This window comes from Gigantopelta aegis, chromosome 10, assembly GCF_016097555.1.
Source record: "Gigantopelta aegis isolate Gae_Host chromosome 10, Gae_host_genome, whole genome shotgun sequence".
NCBI lineage: Eukaryota > Metazoa > Mollusca > Gastropoda > Neomphalida > Peltospiridae > Gigantopelta > Gigantopelta aegis.
This window is the reverse complement of record NC_054708.1, coordinates 60,577,725-60,596,426: the sequence shown is the minus strand read 5'-3', so window position 1 is coordinate 60,596,426 and position 18,702 is coordinate 60,577,725. Positions and strand designations below refer to the sequence as shown.

General features: G+C 34.8%; 1 protein-coding gene across 1 annotated transcript; it reads right to left on the bottom strand.

Annotated features, from left to right (window-relative positions):
- Positions 1 to 1,350: 1,350 nt before the first annotated feature.
- On the bottom strand, positions 1,351 to 17,809 carry LOC121382988. The gene is made up of 11 exons (XM_041512707.1): positions 17,569 to 17,809; positions 15,433 to 15,500; positions 12,938 to 13,081; positions 12,022 to 12,251; positions 8,135 to 8,160; positions 7,097 to 7,178; positions 6,218 to 6,322; positions 4,232 to 4,291; positions 3,703 to 3,739; positions 2,400 to 2,521; positions 1,351 to 1,675 (listed from the first exon to the last, which is right to left on the bottom strand). The coding sequence occupies exons 2-11, from the start codon at positions 15,482 to 15,484 to the stop codon at positions 1,613 to 1,615; spliced, it is 921 nt and encodes a 306-aa protein (XP_041368641.1). The 5' UTR covers positions 15,485 to 15,500; positions 17,569 to 17,809; the 3' UTR covers positions 1,351 to 1,612.
- Between the last annotated feature and the right edge of the window lie 893 nt (positions 17,810 to 18,702).

Sequence of the window (18,702 nt, the reverse complement as noted above, 5' to 3'; positions counted from 1 at the left end):
GTGGGACTGGAGAAACTCCAGTCCACAGAGGCCAATTAGTTAATTTTTATACATCCCTTAACACCAAACTCTGGTGACCACAAACTCCATCTCCACATCCAGATTACTAACATAATGGCTCTTAAAAAACAAAAAACCCACATGTAAGAATATTGGGCAGGGAACATTTTGCTCAGTAGCACATAAGATTCGCTATGCAAGTTTCAGAGATTGTTACACAATTGTAAAACATTAAACAGTAGTTGCTAATAAATGTTCTGTTGACTAGAAATATCGCTAATCAAGATTTTGAAAACAAACGTTTCCCTGGAGGCTGATCGATTCTGCTACCCATTGCACCTCCAGTGAGAACTCTACCACTGATCTATATCCAAATCCTGTTCTTGAAAAATAATATGCTGGGCCAGGTATCATAAAGAACCTTAAGACTACACTGATTTAAACACATTCTTAAGATTATGTGCATAAATGACCACAAATGTACGGCTTTTTAGGATAGTGTGTTGTACACAACACAGTCTAAGCCAGGGAGAGGTTGAAAAGACAGTGATGCCCTAGTCTGAATTGGATGTACAAAGGAATATTCACTTAAGGGCCTGCTACATGATACGATAGAATCGGACGTGTTGCCACACGGTACTTGTCAATCGTATGAAACATGTCATTGAAAAAATATCCTTCCTGTAACCATGGTAAACAATGTTGTGTATTGATAAGAAGGCGGCTGTCGTAACGTCTCTGTATTTATATAAATTACTGGACACACCCAACAAAGAGTTGTGCCACTGATACAACTCTATAAGCTGTTGGGTCTGTACCGACGACAAGCGAACAGTTTTCCGCCATTACACTCAGAACGTCAACGTTATCTGCGCCATGATCTGATTGGTCAACGTCTCCAAACGTTCAATTCAATCGTATGGAAATAGAACAAGTTCTAAACTTCGACTCGTACGAGTGACTCGGGCCAATTCAATCGTATGACATGCCACACGTTACGATATGCTTGTTGGCATTACAATCCGAGTGACTCGTGTAGCAGGGCCTTTAATGTGCGCCTTGCACTAGGTGATCCCTACCCATATAAAAATATTTTCCTCGGATCTTTTATAATCAGTCTGCTGGAGCCGGAAAGGACTATATCCCTCTCACACACACTTGTAAAGTCACTAACGTTATTTAAATAATATCAATTTTAGATCAGTCTTTAATTGCATAGCTCTTCTGATATATTGAGTGGTCCCCCAAAATGTACCCTATTAATAACTTGTAAAGTATTTATAAGAGGATAATATTATTTAACACTTGATATCATATGGGCATTACCTATTTCAATGAAGAGAACACTTATTACATTTTAAAATGTTTACTGGCATCAGTTTGCTAACAAAGTCATGAAAAGATTTACACTATGACCATGTTTTTCCTGGATGCAAATTATCAAATACATGTACCAGAATATATTTAAAATTCAGATATTTTTATCAACGTCCCAAGTTGTGACGGTCAATATGTTCTTTCATCACTTGAAAGTTTTCCATTTCATCTATTGTTCAAGAATTTTCCAATATGACAAAACTGTTTTAATGAAGTTCTATATGTTGTCACAGCTTCATGCCTGTTGCTTTTTTGATAATTTTTTCTGTCTGTCTTCAATTCCCATCACCCTTGCTGCCTGTTAAAATAAGAAAACTCAATGTAGCCATCATTTATTTTGAAGTCCTCGTAAAATGTGGGGAATCCAAAAAAACGTTACTTACTGTCGTTGTATTTAATTGTTAACAAAGTTATAGGATGGGGATAATGAACACAAAAAGGTTTTATAACACTTGCAGACTGTTGCGGGGCTCGAAACTCACCAAAAAATAATAATGGATGTTGGCACATTAAGACAAGCAAACCATGAACCACGAGCAAGATTTTAATGTGGAATAAATATATGCAATACAAATATTAATAGTGGCTCATATGTTATAGCTCTAACGAAGATCGCCCAAATAATATTATTTGGGCAATTAATGCCATTATTTTTTAATATTTAAGTCGCCCAAACAAGACATTTGGCAACCTGGCCACAGGCCGTTTCGAGTCCTGTGTTGTCACAATGGTATTCAAATAAAACTTATATTAAAAAAATTCAAGTTTTAACAGGTATCATTTCCAGCAAATATTCCATACAACGGTTTTTGTCTCAGTCTAGTTATTATTCTACTTGGTAACAACAAACATTCTGCTACACAATTTTCTCAATGCATGAAGGTTCCACATATTTTTTTTTACAAGATAGTGGAGTATGCATTATATTTATTTATTTAGCTACAACTCCATAATAAACCTTAGCCTGTATGGTTATGTAGTTTCCCTCTTTCATTGAATCCAGCAGAATATGAAGCACTTACCCTCCACTTCTCATAATGAAGTTTGGATCGACAGTGTTCACCGTTGGCAGTGCTTTCTTCTCGGAAGAACTTCTTGCACAGCTTGCAATACCAGCCAGTCACAAAGGCAACATAGTTCTGGCCTGATAAAAGGAAAACGAAAAATGCACAAAAGGAAACAAAAATTATTTATATAATGAAATCTAAGAACATTGGCTAGTTGGCATCTTAACATATGGTTATTTCCACATTTGGTTGAACAGACAAAAGATCAGAAACCTGCTGCCATTTCATGGACTACTACCAAAGCAGTAAAAGATCTTATAAAAACACTTTACCATAGACAGGACAGTACATATTGCAGCTTAATCCATATACTTATTTTTCAAGCAAAGATAAAGGATAGTATATCAGTCATGTTGTGTTTTCATGTGCTCTAGGCGAAATTATATTGGTCATGGTGTGCCGTCATATACTCTATATGAAATTATAATGTCAGTCAGGCTATGTTTTCATTTGCTCTAGATATGATATCAAAGTGTATTTTCATGTGCTGTAGGCGAAATTATATTAGTACTGGCATGTTTTTATGTGCTCTAGATAATATTATAATATCGGTGATGGTGTGCTCTAGAAAATGATCTACCGTATATGCAAATATGTTCGCGAATAAAATATATCACGAACACGCTGATAGCACCGCAAATTTAATTACGCGCGAACTTATTTCCGATTTGGTATATTATTGTTTACCTTATAATATATAGTCTTATCTCTACACTCCCAACCCATATCAGAATCAAGTAGTGAGAGGTCCGCAAGGTCACATGATTCTGTAAACCTGCCTGGTCACGTGAATTTGATCTAAGTGACACACAGTTGCGTGTAAGTCTGTTGTTACGTAACCTCAGTTTTGTTTGTTTTCTTTGTAACCTTGAATGGAAGTTTTGGGTACCACCAATAATTAAAAGTTATTTCTTGTGATATTTGCGTTTTTCAATTTTCTGTATCGCATGTGCGTGTTCCACCAATAACATGTCTTATCAGACATACATACAACTTGACGTCTCGCTGACAGCATGTGCGTGAAATCGTCATTGAAAAGAGTTTGGCAAATGAAATATGGGAAATTTTGATTTTATTATTGGGGGACACAATCGCGAAAATGTAAAATGAAAGCCCAATCGCGAATTATTTTAGCCGCGAAAATATTTCGTATACGGTATAATGGCAACCATGGTGTCTTTCCATGTACTCTTGAAATAATTATGAAATATTTTTAATTCTTCAAATAAGAAGTATATTCTTCCAAGATATATCTTACCAATTTCTTTTTCAGAGTTATAATCTGGTAGTTCATCCTAAAAACAATAAGAATATATGCTAGTAAACATATCATTTAAAAGAACATGTTCCATGTAAAAGCCTAACAAAACACACTTCTATTAGTTACTCAAGTCAAGGATGTTGGAAATTATTTCAATTAAATTATGTACAATCATATTTTACAAAAAGCACAATACAATTTTTTTAATTATTATGAATTTTCTTTCTTTCTATAATTTTATTTAGGGGCAACATTGTAAGGTATGTTTCCTTGTCACACACATGAGATAAAGGTGATGTATTACAAATTATTTATGTAACAATTTTTTGTCTGAATTACTATTTGTTATAATAAGAAATGAAACTGGCTAATCTGTGTTGATTTTATGACGAATCAGTTAAGTACTGAATAATTGTTGACTTTCCTTTAATTGACACAATCAAAATAATAACATCATAAAAATATTAACTTCTTTTTTACGTACCTATTTGAACAAGACAAGAAAAAGACAAAACCTTAAACCTACCACACTTTTGTATTTCACAGTGTCTTTCTGGTCTTTCTGGTATTGGAATTTTTCTTTGTTCTGAAAATAAAATACAATGGTTCAAAAATGGTTTCTTATTAAATACATATATATGCTTCAGTCATCAAGTGTACAAGACAGGGTTGGAGAAAATCTTCAAATTCAGGTTTAAAAAGATGAAAAAAATCGAGCAAAATTAGCTTACCTGAAATCTTTTCAGCATTTATTTCCATCATTCTACCCACAATATTAGTTGTAATCTTTGTAAAAATGCACAGTGATTTGTATGCAACCTATATAACTGTTTGGCAGTAATGCTGATGCATGTATGAATAAATGTTATCCAGATTCTGGAATTTCCATTTAATTCACGGAAAAATTAGCCTGTCCCCTACAAAAATGGGAGTTCATGGGCCAATGTCTATATGGCAGGAATCAAAGTAATTGTGACTGTCTTCTGTGCTACAGTGTGAATATAACACTCATATACACTCATTCCCCATATTACCTGCTGCATAACCGCAATATCAAAAGCTGTTATCTGTGGTAAGTTCTAGAGTATTAAGGTTGAAAACAGTCCCATCCTGCATCCTCATTTTGGCTACGTACATAAATGTATCATTTTACCATAATTTCACTTCATATTTCATAAATTGTACAATTTTTATATTGCAATAGTTTTGTAAAAAAACTGAGATGCATCAGTTATCTTAAAACATAAATATTTCAATTATAGTACTTTTGAACTGAAAGTTATCCAGTGTTCTGAAAACAGAAGTGTCATGCATCCAATTTATTTTTGTTGCAGTAACATTAGAATACTGACGTCATTCAAATTTAAAACCAGATATATTACCACCATAAAAATTGGAAAAATGGTCTAGTTACCATCACCCCTGTAAAATAGTTCCAAATTCCACATTGAGCAGATGCTGTTTTTATTTTTCATAATTTTAGACAAAATATCTATCTCATGGTCCATTCCTTCATGTGGTGAGGTAGCTTGTATGTATCAGTGACCCAGAGAGCTATACCAGCAGGAAATTCAGATCCTGGTAGGGTCACCCAAGCTGGACTGGTCAAAGGGTATAGAGGCTAGATTAATATGGATTACTGCCAAAGAAATGAGCTGGGCCAAACCACTTGTAGGGAGGTGCCTAACCGCAGCTCAACGAACATTTGCTCATATGACAGACGAAAGCGTTCGAAGAAGAATGACAAAATATTAAGTTCAAGCATAAAAAGATTAAAGGAAAAAAGTACCATTGATCAAATATATCCTAAAACAATTACCATTTAATATGTTACACATGTTGCCAAAATGATGGTGCAGCCAATGACTGTCATCAACCTTAAATAACTCGCTGGTATACTGTTTTCTAAAGGTTTTTCATAGTGTAGATTACTTGAACAGGGAGAGGCATTTATATAGGCCTACCACCTGTTAGCTGATCCACTTCATTTATTTGAATAAATATTGGTTAAAAAAAAAAAAAAATTGATTACCTTAAGTTGCATTATGTACAGATTTTATAACAACATTCACACTTCAATTTGTGAGCACCAAAAGTACTGACATTTCTTTAGGGTGTTTTAAGGGACATACCCTAGTTTCACCCCATGAAAATTAACACTAAGTTTAGTTAATCTACAAACCTGTAACACATTTGGATACAGTTACAATTGAGTGAAACAAGAGTCTGACTTTGAAATGGTGAAATGCCCTCTAAAAAGAGACTAAAACTCGACTCCATAACTGTTACTTCTCAGAAGCACGTGCGTTTTTAAAAATATGAGAAATCATTTTGTAATATTAAAAACACCAGGATGACCAAAAACACTTCAAATGTACAGAAATTGATAATCTAAGTTCTAAGTAAACTATGATTTAAGTTGTCAAAAACGGATATAATAGTAAAAAATATGGGTTAGTGTTTAAAAACTAGGGTATATCCCTTTAATATTAACAGTTGAACCAGATAAAACCTGTAAGTGTCCTGGCGTTCTTCTGTGAGCTATAACATCTGCGTAACTTCTGAAGGTCTCCACCTCACACCAATCGCAACCTTTGTGACACTGGTTTTCCATCCACTGAAAAAAATAACTTCTATTTTACTTGATACACAAATTTAACACATACACATTTGTAGATAGATATTTGTTTTATTATAGTGGAGTTAAACTGCAGAATTAATCTTTACAGTGCTCTAAGGTCTCACTACACAGTTCATTCATCATGGTCCATAGTAATTCCTAATTGTGACACATGTTGTAGTTCACATTCACTTGTATTTGTATTTTTCAATGGTAAGCCCTCTGACTGGATTTGGTATGAATCGGTTCCTGCATTGCCTATGTGGACCAATACTACAGCCAGATGAGGTTATATAGCAAAATTTTTAGATGTAAATGTCTTCAATTGGAGTATATGTTTGCAGTTAGATATATCTATCTATATATATATATCTGTTGTTATTGGCAATGAGAACCTATTCTATTGGCAATCTTCATTTCAATTTGAGCAATTTAACATGGATTTCAATTGCAGATGGCATCTGTGTATTGAGACCTAAGGTAACATTAAAAAGAAAAACCTTCTTGCTACCAGTACAGAATATAATTTCATTTGCTCCTTTATGAGATCTTACAGTGGAAAACATCATACTGGGAAACGGTCACTGAGCATCTCATTAGTATCACATCAATCAAACATGGCATATTTAAATGTAAAACAAATCTATTAGAGCAGAATGTATAACTTGTGAAAAGACTGACAGAAACAATGTTACAAGGCATTTTATTAAAAACAAATTGACTCGATACTATTTTTATCCAATTTATTATATATCTTTTGTGAATTCTCACCTTATGTTCTTGTGCACGGACATGCTGGTTCCAGGGGACGTCCATCACTTCAGTTCCACAGATATCACAATAAGTGTGTACTCTACAACAATGACAGACATTTATTGACACAATTTGTAATCATAAATTGACATTATAAGCTGAAGGACATTCAGTATCACCAATAATTCGAAATACAAATTTATTGGTGACATTTAAACAAATAATTAAAAGTATTTTTATAAGTAATGAATACCAGAATATTAGCTCTAGACAATATTAAATAAATGTAGATATGAAATAATTTAAAACTTAACTTGGTTTTGGTAACAGTTCAAACTTAAGAACATGGTCATCTCTGTTCAAATCTGACCAAGTAAGAAAAACATTATTTCATGTTTGTTATACATTGTTCAATAGGGACACAAATAAATTATTAAAATTCTGTTACATTAATAAAGAAAACAGTAATTCAATAGTTTTCTTGCAATGCACTTTTCTGCTCATTTCTAAAAACAACAGAAGATTTCTCCCAACATAGTTAAAACATATCATCATATGTACTAGAGAAACATTTGTAAAACAGTATGTCAAAGTAAACTAGAAGGCATGTTGTATATCAGGTTTGAAGTCATGGGAGGGTGCTCCAGGTGTGCATGTACCTACCCTGCAAGATCCACTTTTTAAAATATGATTTACATCGGTGATCTTCTTTTACAATGTCAACACTCACAAAGGTTCTTTTTTCAGATTTATACACTGCCTACCCCCCAAAACAAATTCTGTATTCCATCCATTGTGCTTTTAAAGAAGTGTTGATAGATATTTGCAGATGTTCTAAATGTTGTCAGTACTGCACATGTATGTAACAGGACATTTGATTACTCACAAAATTCATCTAACATAGTAAAATATATACCTGTTTTGAGCAGTCACGTGTTTATATTCCATAAGATGGCTGTGTATAAATTAATTTAATATTCTGTCAAGTGTATGTAGCACTATTTTTAAAAAAACACCTAATTATTAGTTAAAATAAATCAATTAACAATGAGATACCTTGGTGGCATGGGACATGGACCAAGCTGGAAGAAAAATTGTGTAATATTAGTTATGAAATAGATGTTGTTCAAACTCAGGGATATTATATGCAATCAAATCTTTATAAAGCATATACTTAAAGGATTATTAAAACAAGGCAATTACTTCAATGCAATGTTTCAAAGTACAATTTTGCACGCAAACCATCTTTCTGTCTGTGTGTCAGTTATGCAAATTTAAATTGATATAAACCACCAATTGGTTACATGTGGAACTGTTATATTAAAAAAATTAAAAGCTGCAAAGATCCTGGAAATTGATTGATATAAATTAATCCGAAAATATTTTAGACTGTCTGATTTTGGGACATATGTAACACATCAGTACACAAATTGAAAAACACTAGCCCATTGCCAAATCAGTTTGTTTAAAATATACTTGGAACATCAATGTAGTGCTGGACTATAGTACAAATATGTACGGATTAATCCACTGGTTACACAAGTAAAAGTTATGTAACCAAACAATCCGTTATCTAGGTAAAAAAAACATATGCACAGACTTCAGGAAACATAAGATTTTAAAAGATTGTCCCATGTGGGTTTTTATTTATATTCAAGAACTAAGGTGAGTTTGTGATAATATACTGGGCTATAATCAGATCCTACCTCATTATATTTATAACATCCAGGCATTTAAAAGAAACTTTTGTAACAATAATTAATCTTGTTTAGAAAACAACTCTTAATATGTATCATTAGCCAACATGAATATAAAATTTTAAAATGTAAATAATTGGAGTCATAGTCAAAAAGCAAAACAAACTGGGATGGCATTAATTATTAATAAATGACACTACACTACATGATTTGCCACAACTTTGATATCAAAGATGTTAAGTAAATTATTCACCATTTTTCTACTTCAAGTACTTGATGACTACATATATTCTCAACCATTCACCTTTGGTTTTGTACCACACCAATCCACTATGTTATCTCACACCCAGAACTGAATATACCACATTTCTGTCTTGTTTCTGTTTTCATCTGAAATTCCATCTCATCCTGCATTTGTTCTCGCAGACTGTTTGTCCAATCACATGCATGTGAACGAATAATGAAAGATACCCCCAGCAAAAACAAAAATCCCACTATTGGGCATCAAAGGTTACGCTTGTACAATCATTTGACTGAGCCCACACACTGTTCACATATTTAGATCCATGTCAGGTTGTATACATCAATAAAACATCTCCATATTCATTGTTTCAGTACGATATACATGTACTAGCAATCCGTTGGTAAAATATGGGAGCTAAAACCTGTCTCAAAGTTGTCTCCATCTAGGACTTGTGTCAGATTTGGAAGTGTCTGAAGCCTGTTTATCAAGTGATGGCAAACTGCAATACACGAAAGAAAGAGATAATATACAGATCCTATCCTCACAAAACTTGCACAACAGTTTTGTCTACAGATGACAGAGATCCTGAAAATATCCTTGTGCTCTTGGTCAAAATGTTGAAATACTTTTATCTTGCATGGCTTTGGTGACTTAGTATGTCTACATACTAATGGAAACAAACTGCAACTCAAGCTTCAGTAGCTCAGAATAATGTTAAGAGGTGATCACTCATATATCTACAGACTCTGAGAACAAGATCCATTTTTGTGGCTCTAAAATGTCCTAATTAGTGAGCATACTAACTCCTTCAAAATCAGGCTTTTGTCACTCGGTACCTTCGTATTTTTACAAGTTACTTATTAAGAAATAAAAGTAGTAATTATTTCAAAGCACAAGCTGCAATAGCTCCAATGAATCTCCATGATCTTGGTAAATGACAAACACCTAAGAATAATTATTACATCCTTGTAAGTCCAGGCATTCATAGCTTAAATATCTTATTATCTCAGCCTCAAATAACAAGACAGTACATTTAATTTTGCCACGTCTTCATAAGCAGTTCAAGCATTTGTAGCCTGGTCATAAGCAGTTCAAGCTTTTGTAATCTGGTCATAAGCAGATCAAGTTTTTGTAGCCTGGTCATAAGCAGTTCAAGCTTTTGTAGCCTGGTCATAAGCATTTCAAGCTTTTGTAGCCTGGTCATAAGCTGTTCAAGCTTTTGTAGCCTGGTAGGTCAAACCATGGTTGATTCTTGGTAATTTTAATCTCTAAAACATGAAGATTAAAAAACCCCGCACAAACAAGCTTCCATAGCTCAGAATTAAATCCTTCATAGAATAAGCTGTGATAGCTCCAAAGAACTTCAGTTGAACTTGGCAAACTGATGTCTTTTAAATGAATAAAGGAAAGTTTAAGTTTTACGACATCCTAGCGTGAAACAAATATCGGCCATGGGGTGTCAAACAAATGTGTAAGCTTTGGTAGCTTAAAAACATGTACTGTCTTCATTGTGAGATGATATGATGATGATTCTTCTGATAAACCTTCATAGCCTGACAATATTTTGTTATTACTAAATAAACTGTATCTTCATATGTTACAGTGACATCAACTGTATCCTTAAATCAGTCAAGGTTTGTAGAAAGGTTTAAACTGAAGATTCTTCAAAATTCAAGCTTTGTTAGCCTGGCAGGTCACATGGCCTAACAATAAATTGAACTTCCGTAGCCCAAATAATCTATGTGGCTTAACAAACAAAAGCTGCAATAACTTTTTTTTAAATAATTAAAAGGGGCGTGCAAGGGCAAGGAATCTTTAAAAGCTTCTTTAAAAAAAAGTTTCCTAGGAAATAGAAAATAGAATGTTTAAAGTTAAGCTTTGGCAGCTTGAAAATCATGTATTAGTGAGATGAATTAAGATATCCAAAAATAATATTATTCACAAACCTTACTTTAATTACGTTAATCTTTACAATAAAAATACAACAGAATAGTGAAATAATATTATTATTTTTAAAAATCACATCAAATCTTTAGTAGTACCGTACTATTTCTCTATATTATTCAAAATATCTTCTTCACAGTCTTTACTTCTAAAATAATTTTGCAACATTTCTCAAAACCATTTACCTTTCTTGTTTTACTTTATTCAAATGCATGGCTATAATGTACAACATCTATGTTGTGTCATTTAGTATTTAACATTTACCTCATTAGCTAATCTGGTGGTTCTCTTTGGATATATGGCTATAATGTATGCGATCTCAGGTATTTATACAGGTGTTTTGTGGGTTCTAATAAATTAATTTAACAGTGGACTGAAAACATATCCCAAGTACGATTTACTCACACTATTTTCCCTCAAACCCATCATACATAGGAACTTGGCGAAATGTCCTGGATAAATCCCTGCATCTATACTAGTCACAAGAAATTAAGGGTTACATGGACACTGCGTCTGAGAAGGGTAGCCCCTTCGCTGTGTCAGTCGTATGGAAATGCACTTGCAGTTAATGGATGACGGAATGGCTCACTTGCAGGCATCTCGCTACTTGTTTCATGGATATGCTATCATTCAGACATGGCAGGGCTCGACCAAGTCCAGAATGCTCAGTTTACGTTTTGGTGGAATGGTTATTCAAAGCCAGATTGCAAAGAAATTTATACCCTCCCAAACCTAATCAAACATAAAAAGTGTTAACACATAAAAAGAGTTTCACGTGCACCATGCAGTTTTCAGACAGGTGCCCTGCTTAGTTAGAAAAACGTTTGAAAAAGTCAAACAATCTTGGATTTTTTATACATTTTCTACTGGCAACCAAACAAGATGTACATGCAATTTGAAATGCTTTTTTCAAAGTCTGTGACCTACTTTTCATTAACTATTACTGCCCCTTGTTTATTTTTGAAAACGTAAGGTAAAATTTGATACTGGCCCTTAACTTGTTGCGACTAGTATATGTCATGGCATGAAGTATACTTGACATAAAGTGTAACAACTACCTCATCAGTAAATCTGGCTCTCTTTGAACCTATGGCAAAGTCATCCACCGCATTGAGAGGTCTCTTGCAGAATGGAGGTCCCATATCACCAGGCCCCATTCCAAATGGTTGTGGCCCCATTCCAAATGGTTGTGGCCCCATTCCAAATGGTTGTGGCCCCATACCAAATGGAGGAGGGCCCAGGTCACTGTGTCTGTCTGGTCCCATTCCAAGTAATCCACGACCCATACCTGTCAAAATTATAGTAAGATTTTCGTAAAGTCATGGCGTCGAATTTACAATGCTTAAACAACTGTGTTCAAGAAAAACAGGCTTTGTAAATTCAGTTAGTGGTGTTCAAATATAAAGAATGCACCGTTTCAAAAATCATATTGTTTATTAACAAAACTGGAAACACCAATATTATTTTATTTCTGTATGCACAAATGACATTTCTAGTGATTTATATTGCATCAAACTAGCAGATATCCAGCAAACAACTGCAGTATGTGCTATCCTGCAAGAATAAATTAAAAATACCATTTGCTGTTAATAAATAAATTTAACCTTGTGGCAGCAGCAGGTTTCTTTTCTTAATTTTTACATAGTTAAACACCAAACAGCCATAGCCATGGTCTCTGCCAAAGGGTACAGAGGGTAAAATTGCACCCACTTAAATCCGTGAAATTAATGAATATATTTTTTTACAGATGATAGTGTGAGAATTGTGTCCAGTCTTAAAACATTTCAAACCTTAGTAAGGGTCCTTCAGGTCTGTTTCGGTTTTATTACATAACCTCAAATTATTTCTGGCAGAAAGCCTGATCGCTTGAAATGTGCTGGGGTGTCATTAAACAAACTTCACACTTCTTACCACTTTTAATCTTTTAAAAACAAAACTATTTGTGATTAAATATTCTGCTGACAGATGACCAACCTCTTCCTCTGCCCTTCAGCATCAAACCATTTTCCAGGCTCTGTTGCCGACTCTTTAAACGTAAAAGCTGGCTTTCTCGAAGCATCAGCTCCTCTTTCATTTGTTTCAACTCCAGCATCTGAGCTTCAACTTCCATTTCGTTATCTACAATGTTGTATAAAATACTAATTATTCATACTTGTATGTAAGTTATATATTAGCATATATCAAATTCTGAAAGGCTAAAACAGAAAAAACAAGAGTAATGTCCCAGTGATGTACACAGGGCTTCTAGAATTGTTATAAAATCCACTAGCCATTAGTGATTTTAAAAATGTACTAGCCACGATTAAAAATTCACTAGCCCTACTTTACTTTAAGTTAATACAATTTTACAAAATAATAGTAATAACCAGATGTCACCTAAAGAAAGAGATAGAGCTTAAAAAACATTGGGGGTCAGGGCAGGATAGTCATATTTGCAAAATAGACAACTGCAACATTTGACCTTTTGTTTTCACTAGCCATCGGGCATGGCAATAGTAGTTATTTACTAGCCCAGCATTGAATATCACTAGCCATGGAGTGGGGCTACCATAATCTAGAAGCCCTGGATGTACATATGTCTGTTAGTAGGTTGCAGTGATCTGGTTATTGTATGCGACACACCGCCATCCAAAGTTGTACTGGAATACAAGGTTTGATGATTCTATATGAACTGATAAGAAAGATATGGCCTGGATAAGGATGTGGAGGAATGCAAGAAAAGTAGGTCGTGGTGACCTAGCTATGGTATGCGCAACACTGCCATCCCAAGTTGTACTGGAATACAAGGTTTGATGAACTGATAAGAAAGACATGTCCCGAAACAATGCCATGCTTACCTGTATTTAAGATCTGCCTACCTTAAAACAATAGTTTGCTGTAATCTGAATATATTATCTCATTAACTAAACAAAATTTTCATTAAAGTAAAATATATTGTATAAAAGCCCACTAGTGGAAGAATAAGTCAATCTATTTAAGGATTGTCTTATTTCTTTTTTAGTTCATTGGGGTATGTACAAAAAAAAATGTGAATCGGCCTAGGTAGTGTTGTGGTTATGCCATCAGACTTCAGACTGCCTGGTATGTACTGGGTTTGTATCCCACCTGAGGCAATGGGGGATTTTTCATGCCAGTACCGCAGGACTTCTAGATTATGGTAGCCCCACTCTCATGGCTAGTGATATTCAATGTTGGGCTAGTAAATAACTAACATTGTCATGCCCGACGGCTAGTGAAAACAAAATAGTCAAAATGTTGCAGTTAAGTCTATTTTGTAAATATGAATAGCCTGCCCCCACCCCACCAATGTTAGTGTTTTAAAGCTATATCTCCCTTTTTAGGTGACACGTCTGATTATTACTATTATTTAGTACAATTGTATTAACTTAAGTAGGGCTAGTGAATTTTTAATCATGGTTAGTATATGTTTTTAATCACTGATCCCATGGCTAGTGGATTTTATAAAAATTTCAGAAGCCCTGTACCGGCTCCAACCCAGAGTGAGTGCACTGGTAGGCTCAACTGGTAGGTGTAAGGCCACATACATCTAATTTCAACCACTTCACGGGGTGTGATTATGAGTGTATCTCCCGAGTGTATGACACCATTATGGGGGAATATCACCCGGCATGCACTGCAGGTTCTGTGCATCCTGGGTGCGGGTAATACCGAGATAGCTCAGCTAACAAGTAGTCCCATACTGAAATGGAAATACTGCGGCTTCACCATTCATCTCATAACCCATGTTTGTAATGTCCAAAAACTAAAAAATGTCTTTGTCTCTATGTTAAATGTTTGTGGTGAATTTTTTGGGTTGTTTTCGTTTTGGGGTTGGGTTTTTTTAAGTGTTTTTTTTCATACTCAGAAATAACAGATAAACTCACCGTATAACAAAAGTTGAAACATACTTACTAACAATAACACTAAAAGTTCAGATTTTTATTTTTAATTTAGTTTTTTCTTCAAAACAATAACACTCAACAAGACAAAGTACCAATATAAAGTGACATTACCCAATGTTATTTTTACCTTCATCGAGAAATGAACAAACTCATGTTGCTATGGCTGAACCAATGGGATGACGTTAATTTGTAATGAAAGTAACGGAAATTTAATTATATTTAGGTATGGTCTCATTTTTTAAATGAACAAACAAAAAAACCCAGCATGGCGTCATGTTATAGGAAGGAGGACCGGCCTTGGTGGTGTCGTGGTTAGGCCATCGATCTACAGGCTGGTAGGTACTGGGTTCAGATCCCAGTCGAGGCGTGGGATTTTTAATCCAGATACCGACTCCAAACCCCGAGTGAGTGCTCCGCAAGGCTCAATAGGTAGGTGTAACCACTTGCACCGACCAGTGATCCATAACTGGTTCAACAAAGGCCATGGTTTGTGCTATCCTGCCTGTGGGAAGCGCAAATAAAAGATCCCTTGCTGCACTTTATTAATTATTACTGTATGTATGGTACCTGCCAAAACACTCTCTCCAGAACGAAAACCTGGTCTTCTTCCACGGCTCATACTGATAAACAATTACCTGAAATAAAAAGTTCAATCCATTATCACTGATCAAGTCACATTATAATTAAAATGTTCATATGAATAAAAGTCAAAACGTACCCAAATGTAAAAGTACCCACTTTTTGTCAAAATATACACATACCAGAACATACCAACCAGAATGTATCCTTATTTTGGTCAAAACATATTCATGTTTATAAATGTTTAATTAGTCATTAACACCCACTCACAGTACTCAAGTGAAGGTTGACAACAGTCACTTTTTGCACCCTTGTTTTGGCTTCGTACACAATAAATATAGCATATCTTACCGTAATTTCACTTGAAATCCATAGTTCGTGAAAGGTACAAATTTTCAATCACAAGATTTGTTTTCAAACACATTCAGGTGCTTTAGTCATGTTCAACCAAAACATTTTTAATAACAATTTTACTATGGAATTTCCAGCATTCTTAAAATGAAAACGTCATGTACCCAACTGGTCTACTAACCGTGGCCCATCAAATGTCTACAACAAGCAGACAATGCTGCTTACAGGTTTTGTTTTGTTGGGGTTTTTTGGGTTGGGCAGCGCCTGATATGTGATCGATTCCCGTTGGTGGGTCCATTGGGCTATTTCTCATTCCAGCCAGTGCTCCACAACTGGTGTAACAAAGGCCATGGTATGTACTATCCTGTCTGTGGGATGGTGCATATAAAAGATCCCTTGCTGCTGATCGAAAGAGTAGCCCTGAAGTGGCGACAGCAGGTTTTCTCTATCAATATCTGTGTGGTCCTTAACCATATAACCGTAAATAAAATGTGTTGAGTGTGTCATTAAATAAAACATTTCCTTCCTTTATTTATTTTTTTCATAATTCTGGACAATATTAATTTTAAGTTTTAAAAGATGAAAGAAATAAAAAGTAACTTTTGTCAAATATATCAATCAAAGAATTACCCTTGGATATGTTTTATTTATTATGTACAAAGCCAAAACATGGCTCAGATAGGCTAAGCCTATTGTCCGAACCGAATTGTTAACAACTACAAAAAATGACTCTCCTACCTTTAATTGCCGTTAGATTTCCTCCAAAGTTTGTCCAGACACAAATCGTAAAAAAACCACTACAAATATACAGATTCCACACACGAGACTGCAACGATGTCGCCGATATCGACTTTGCTGAGATTGCATAGGGAAAAATACATGCAGTTTTCTGCCGTCTGCCATGTTGCTTTTTTATGGAATACTCTTCAAGAGGGGTGAAAGCCTCCAAAGTATGTGACACAATTAATATGAAATCAATGATCTCTTGTGGTATCATTAAACATTTTTTAATAATAATAATTAATAATATGACGTCATCACATCTGCTTTTATATCATAACATGTTATGACGTTGTTAGATTAAGTCCTATCCTTTCACCCCTCTTGGAGAATATTCCATAAAAAGTCAAAATGGCAGCTAGCACAAAATTACATGCTTTTTGCCCTATGCGCTCTCAGCGAAGTCGATATAGGTGACATAGTTATCATCTGGTATGTGGAAACTGTGTCATTGTAGTGGTTTTTTCAAGATTTCTGTCTGGACAAACTTTGGAGGAAATCTAACAGCAATTAAAGATAGGAGAGTAATTTTTCGTAGTTGTTAAAAATTTGGTTCGGACAATAAGTGACATTTGACATCGTTCAGCGGAAAAATATCCGCCCAGTCCCCCCCTCCCCTAACCCCAACCCCAAAAACCCAAAAAACCACCCCCCACCCCCCAACCCCCAACCCAACCCTAACCCTAACACAAAATAATAATGGAGGGGACCGGGCGGATATTATACCCACATTTTTAATCTGAAATCGTAATTGTAACAATGAAACCAAATTCGAAAGATGATTGGGATAATCTTGGAACGACTGAAAATGGGTATGTTTTGGTTCGATACGTTTCGGTTTGGGTACGTTTTGACCTGATCCCGCTCAGATGAATAACCATCATGCATATAGGCCCTGCAAAACACATATTAAAATGGACAAGTAAAAGCTAATAGGCATCATCTTTTTAAAAAATTATAACGTATCAGATATCCAAAACGGATCTATGTTACCTTGCTCACTAAAATAAAGGTGCAGCTGGAAACATAAAACTTAAAACATTTCCGGTCATAATGAAGTAACAAAGACCCGCAAATTTAAATCTACACGTCGTGTCTGTGCCACATGAGAGTTCTTTCTCAAAGTTGCATAATAGTCACTTCCCGACAAAAACATTTATTGTTTGTTTTAAAATGTTATCATATCCACGAAAAAAATTTTACAACCATATTATTTAATTTTCTAGTTTATTAGAGAATCTACCACTGACGTCACTGATCATATGATGTCACATTGATGGAAAATAAGCTATTGCTGACTACATTCAGTTGAGGCGAGTAATCTTTAATGTTATGCTAGACATACATCGCTGATGTACGGAAGCGTATTAGTGTCACCAAACGCAATAAAATAATTATATTTGTCTACATATAATCTTGGAAATTTTTTACCAAGATAAAAGTTGATTTTTCCAAGATTATATGTAGGAAAATATAATTATTTTATTGCGTTTGATGGCACTAATACGCTTCCGTACTGATGACTTCAGATTTTTTGGTGATTTTGTTTTAAAGACTACGATGAACACTGATATACAGGGCCGTACCCTGACCAAAATCCATGGGGGGGGGGGGGGGGCACTAAATTTTATAAATAATTTTTAACATACTATAAAGATTAAACATTTCTATGCTATTACTGGAGATATATATAAATAAAAAAAAGGACAAGATTCTCAGGGGGGGGCAGCTGCCCCCCTGCCCCCCCCCCGGAGGGTACGGCCCTGGATAAGATTAGAGGGACCAAGTTTGTGCTATCTTGCATATTTAATAATTCCTAGCTCAGTCCACTATGCACAACTATCAATGTGTGTACAGTCACTGTATAAATGTCATGCGCCACACATTGCACGGCCAATTACATTTTTGTATTTAAAATAAATTATTAATACTCAAAATATATAACATATCTTTAAAATATATATACTGTTCGTACAGTCTAAGGACCATATTATATAACTTTTGCTATCAATCGATCATGATTTTAGTTTGTGCATACTACACGTAGCTTTATGGGTGGGGGGCGTAGCCCAGTGGTAAAGCGTTCGCTTGATGCGGTCTGGGATGGTGCATCTAAGGTTCCTTGCT

Excerpts from the sequence above, each read along its gene's own strand:
- LOC121382988 (XM_041512707.1), bottom strand. The coding sequence starts at position 15,484 with ATGAGCCGTGGAAGAAGACCAGGTTTTCGTTCTGGAGAGAGTGTTTTG. Across the intron at positions 12,252-12,937 it reads GCTGAAGGGCAGAGGAAGAG|GTATGGGTCGTGGATTACTT; the intron begins GTTGGTCATCTG and ends TAATTTTGACAG. Across the intron at positions 6,323-7,096 it reads TCCGTGCACAAGAACATAAG|TGGATGGAAAACCAGTGTCA; the intron begins GTGAGAATTCAC and ends TATTTTTTTCAG.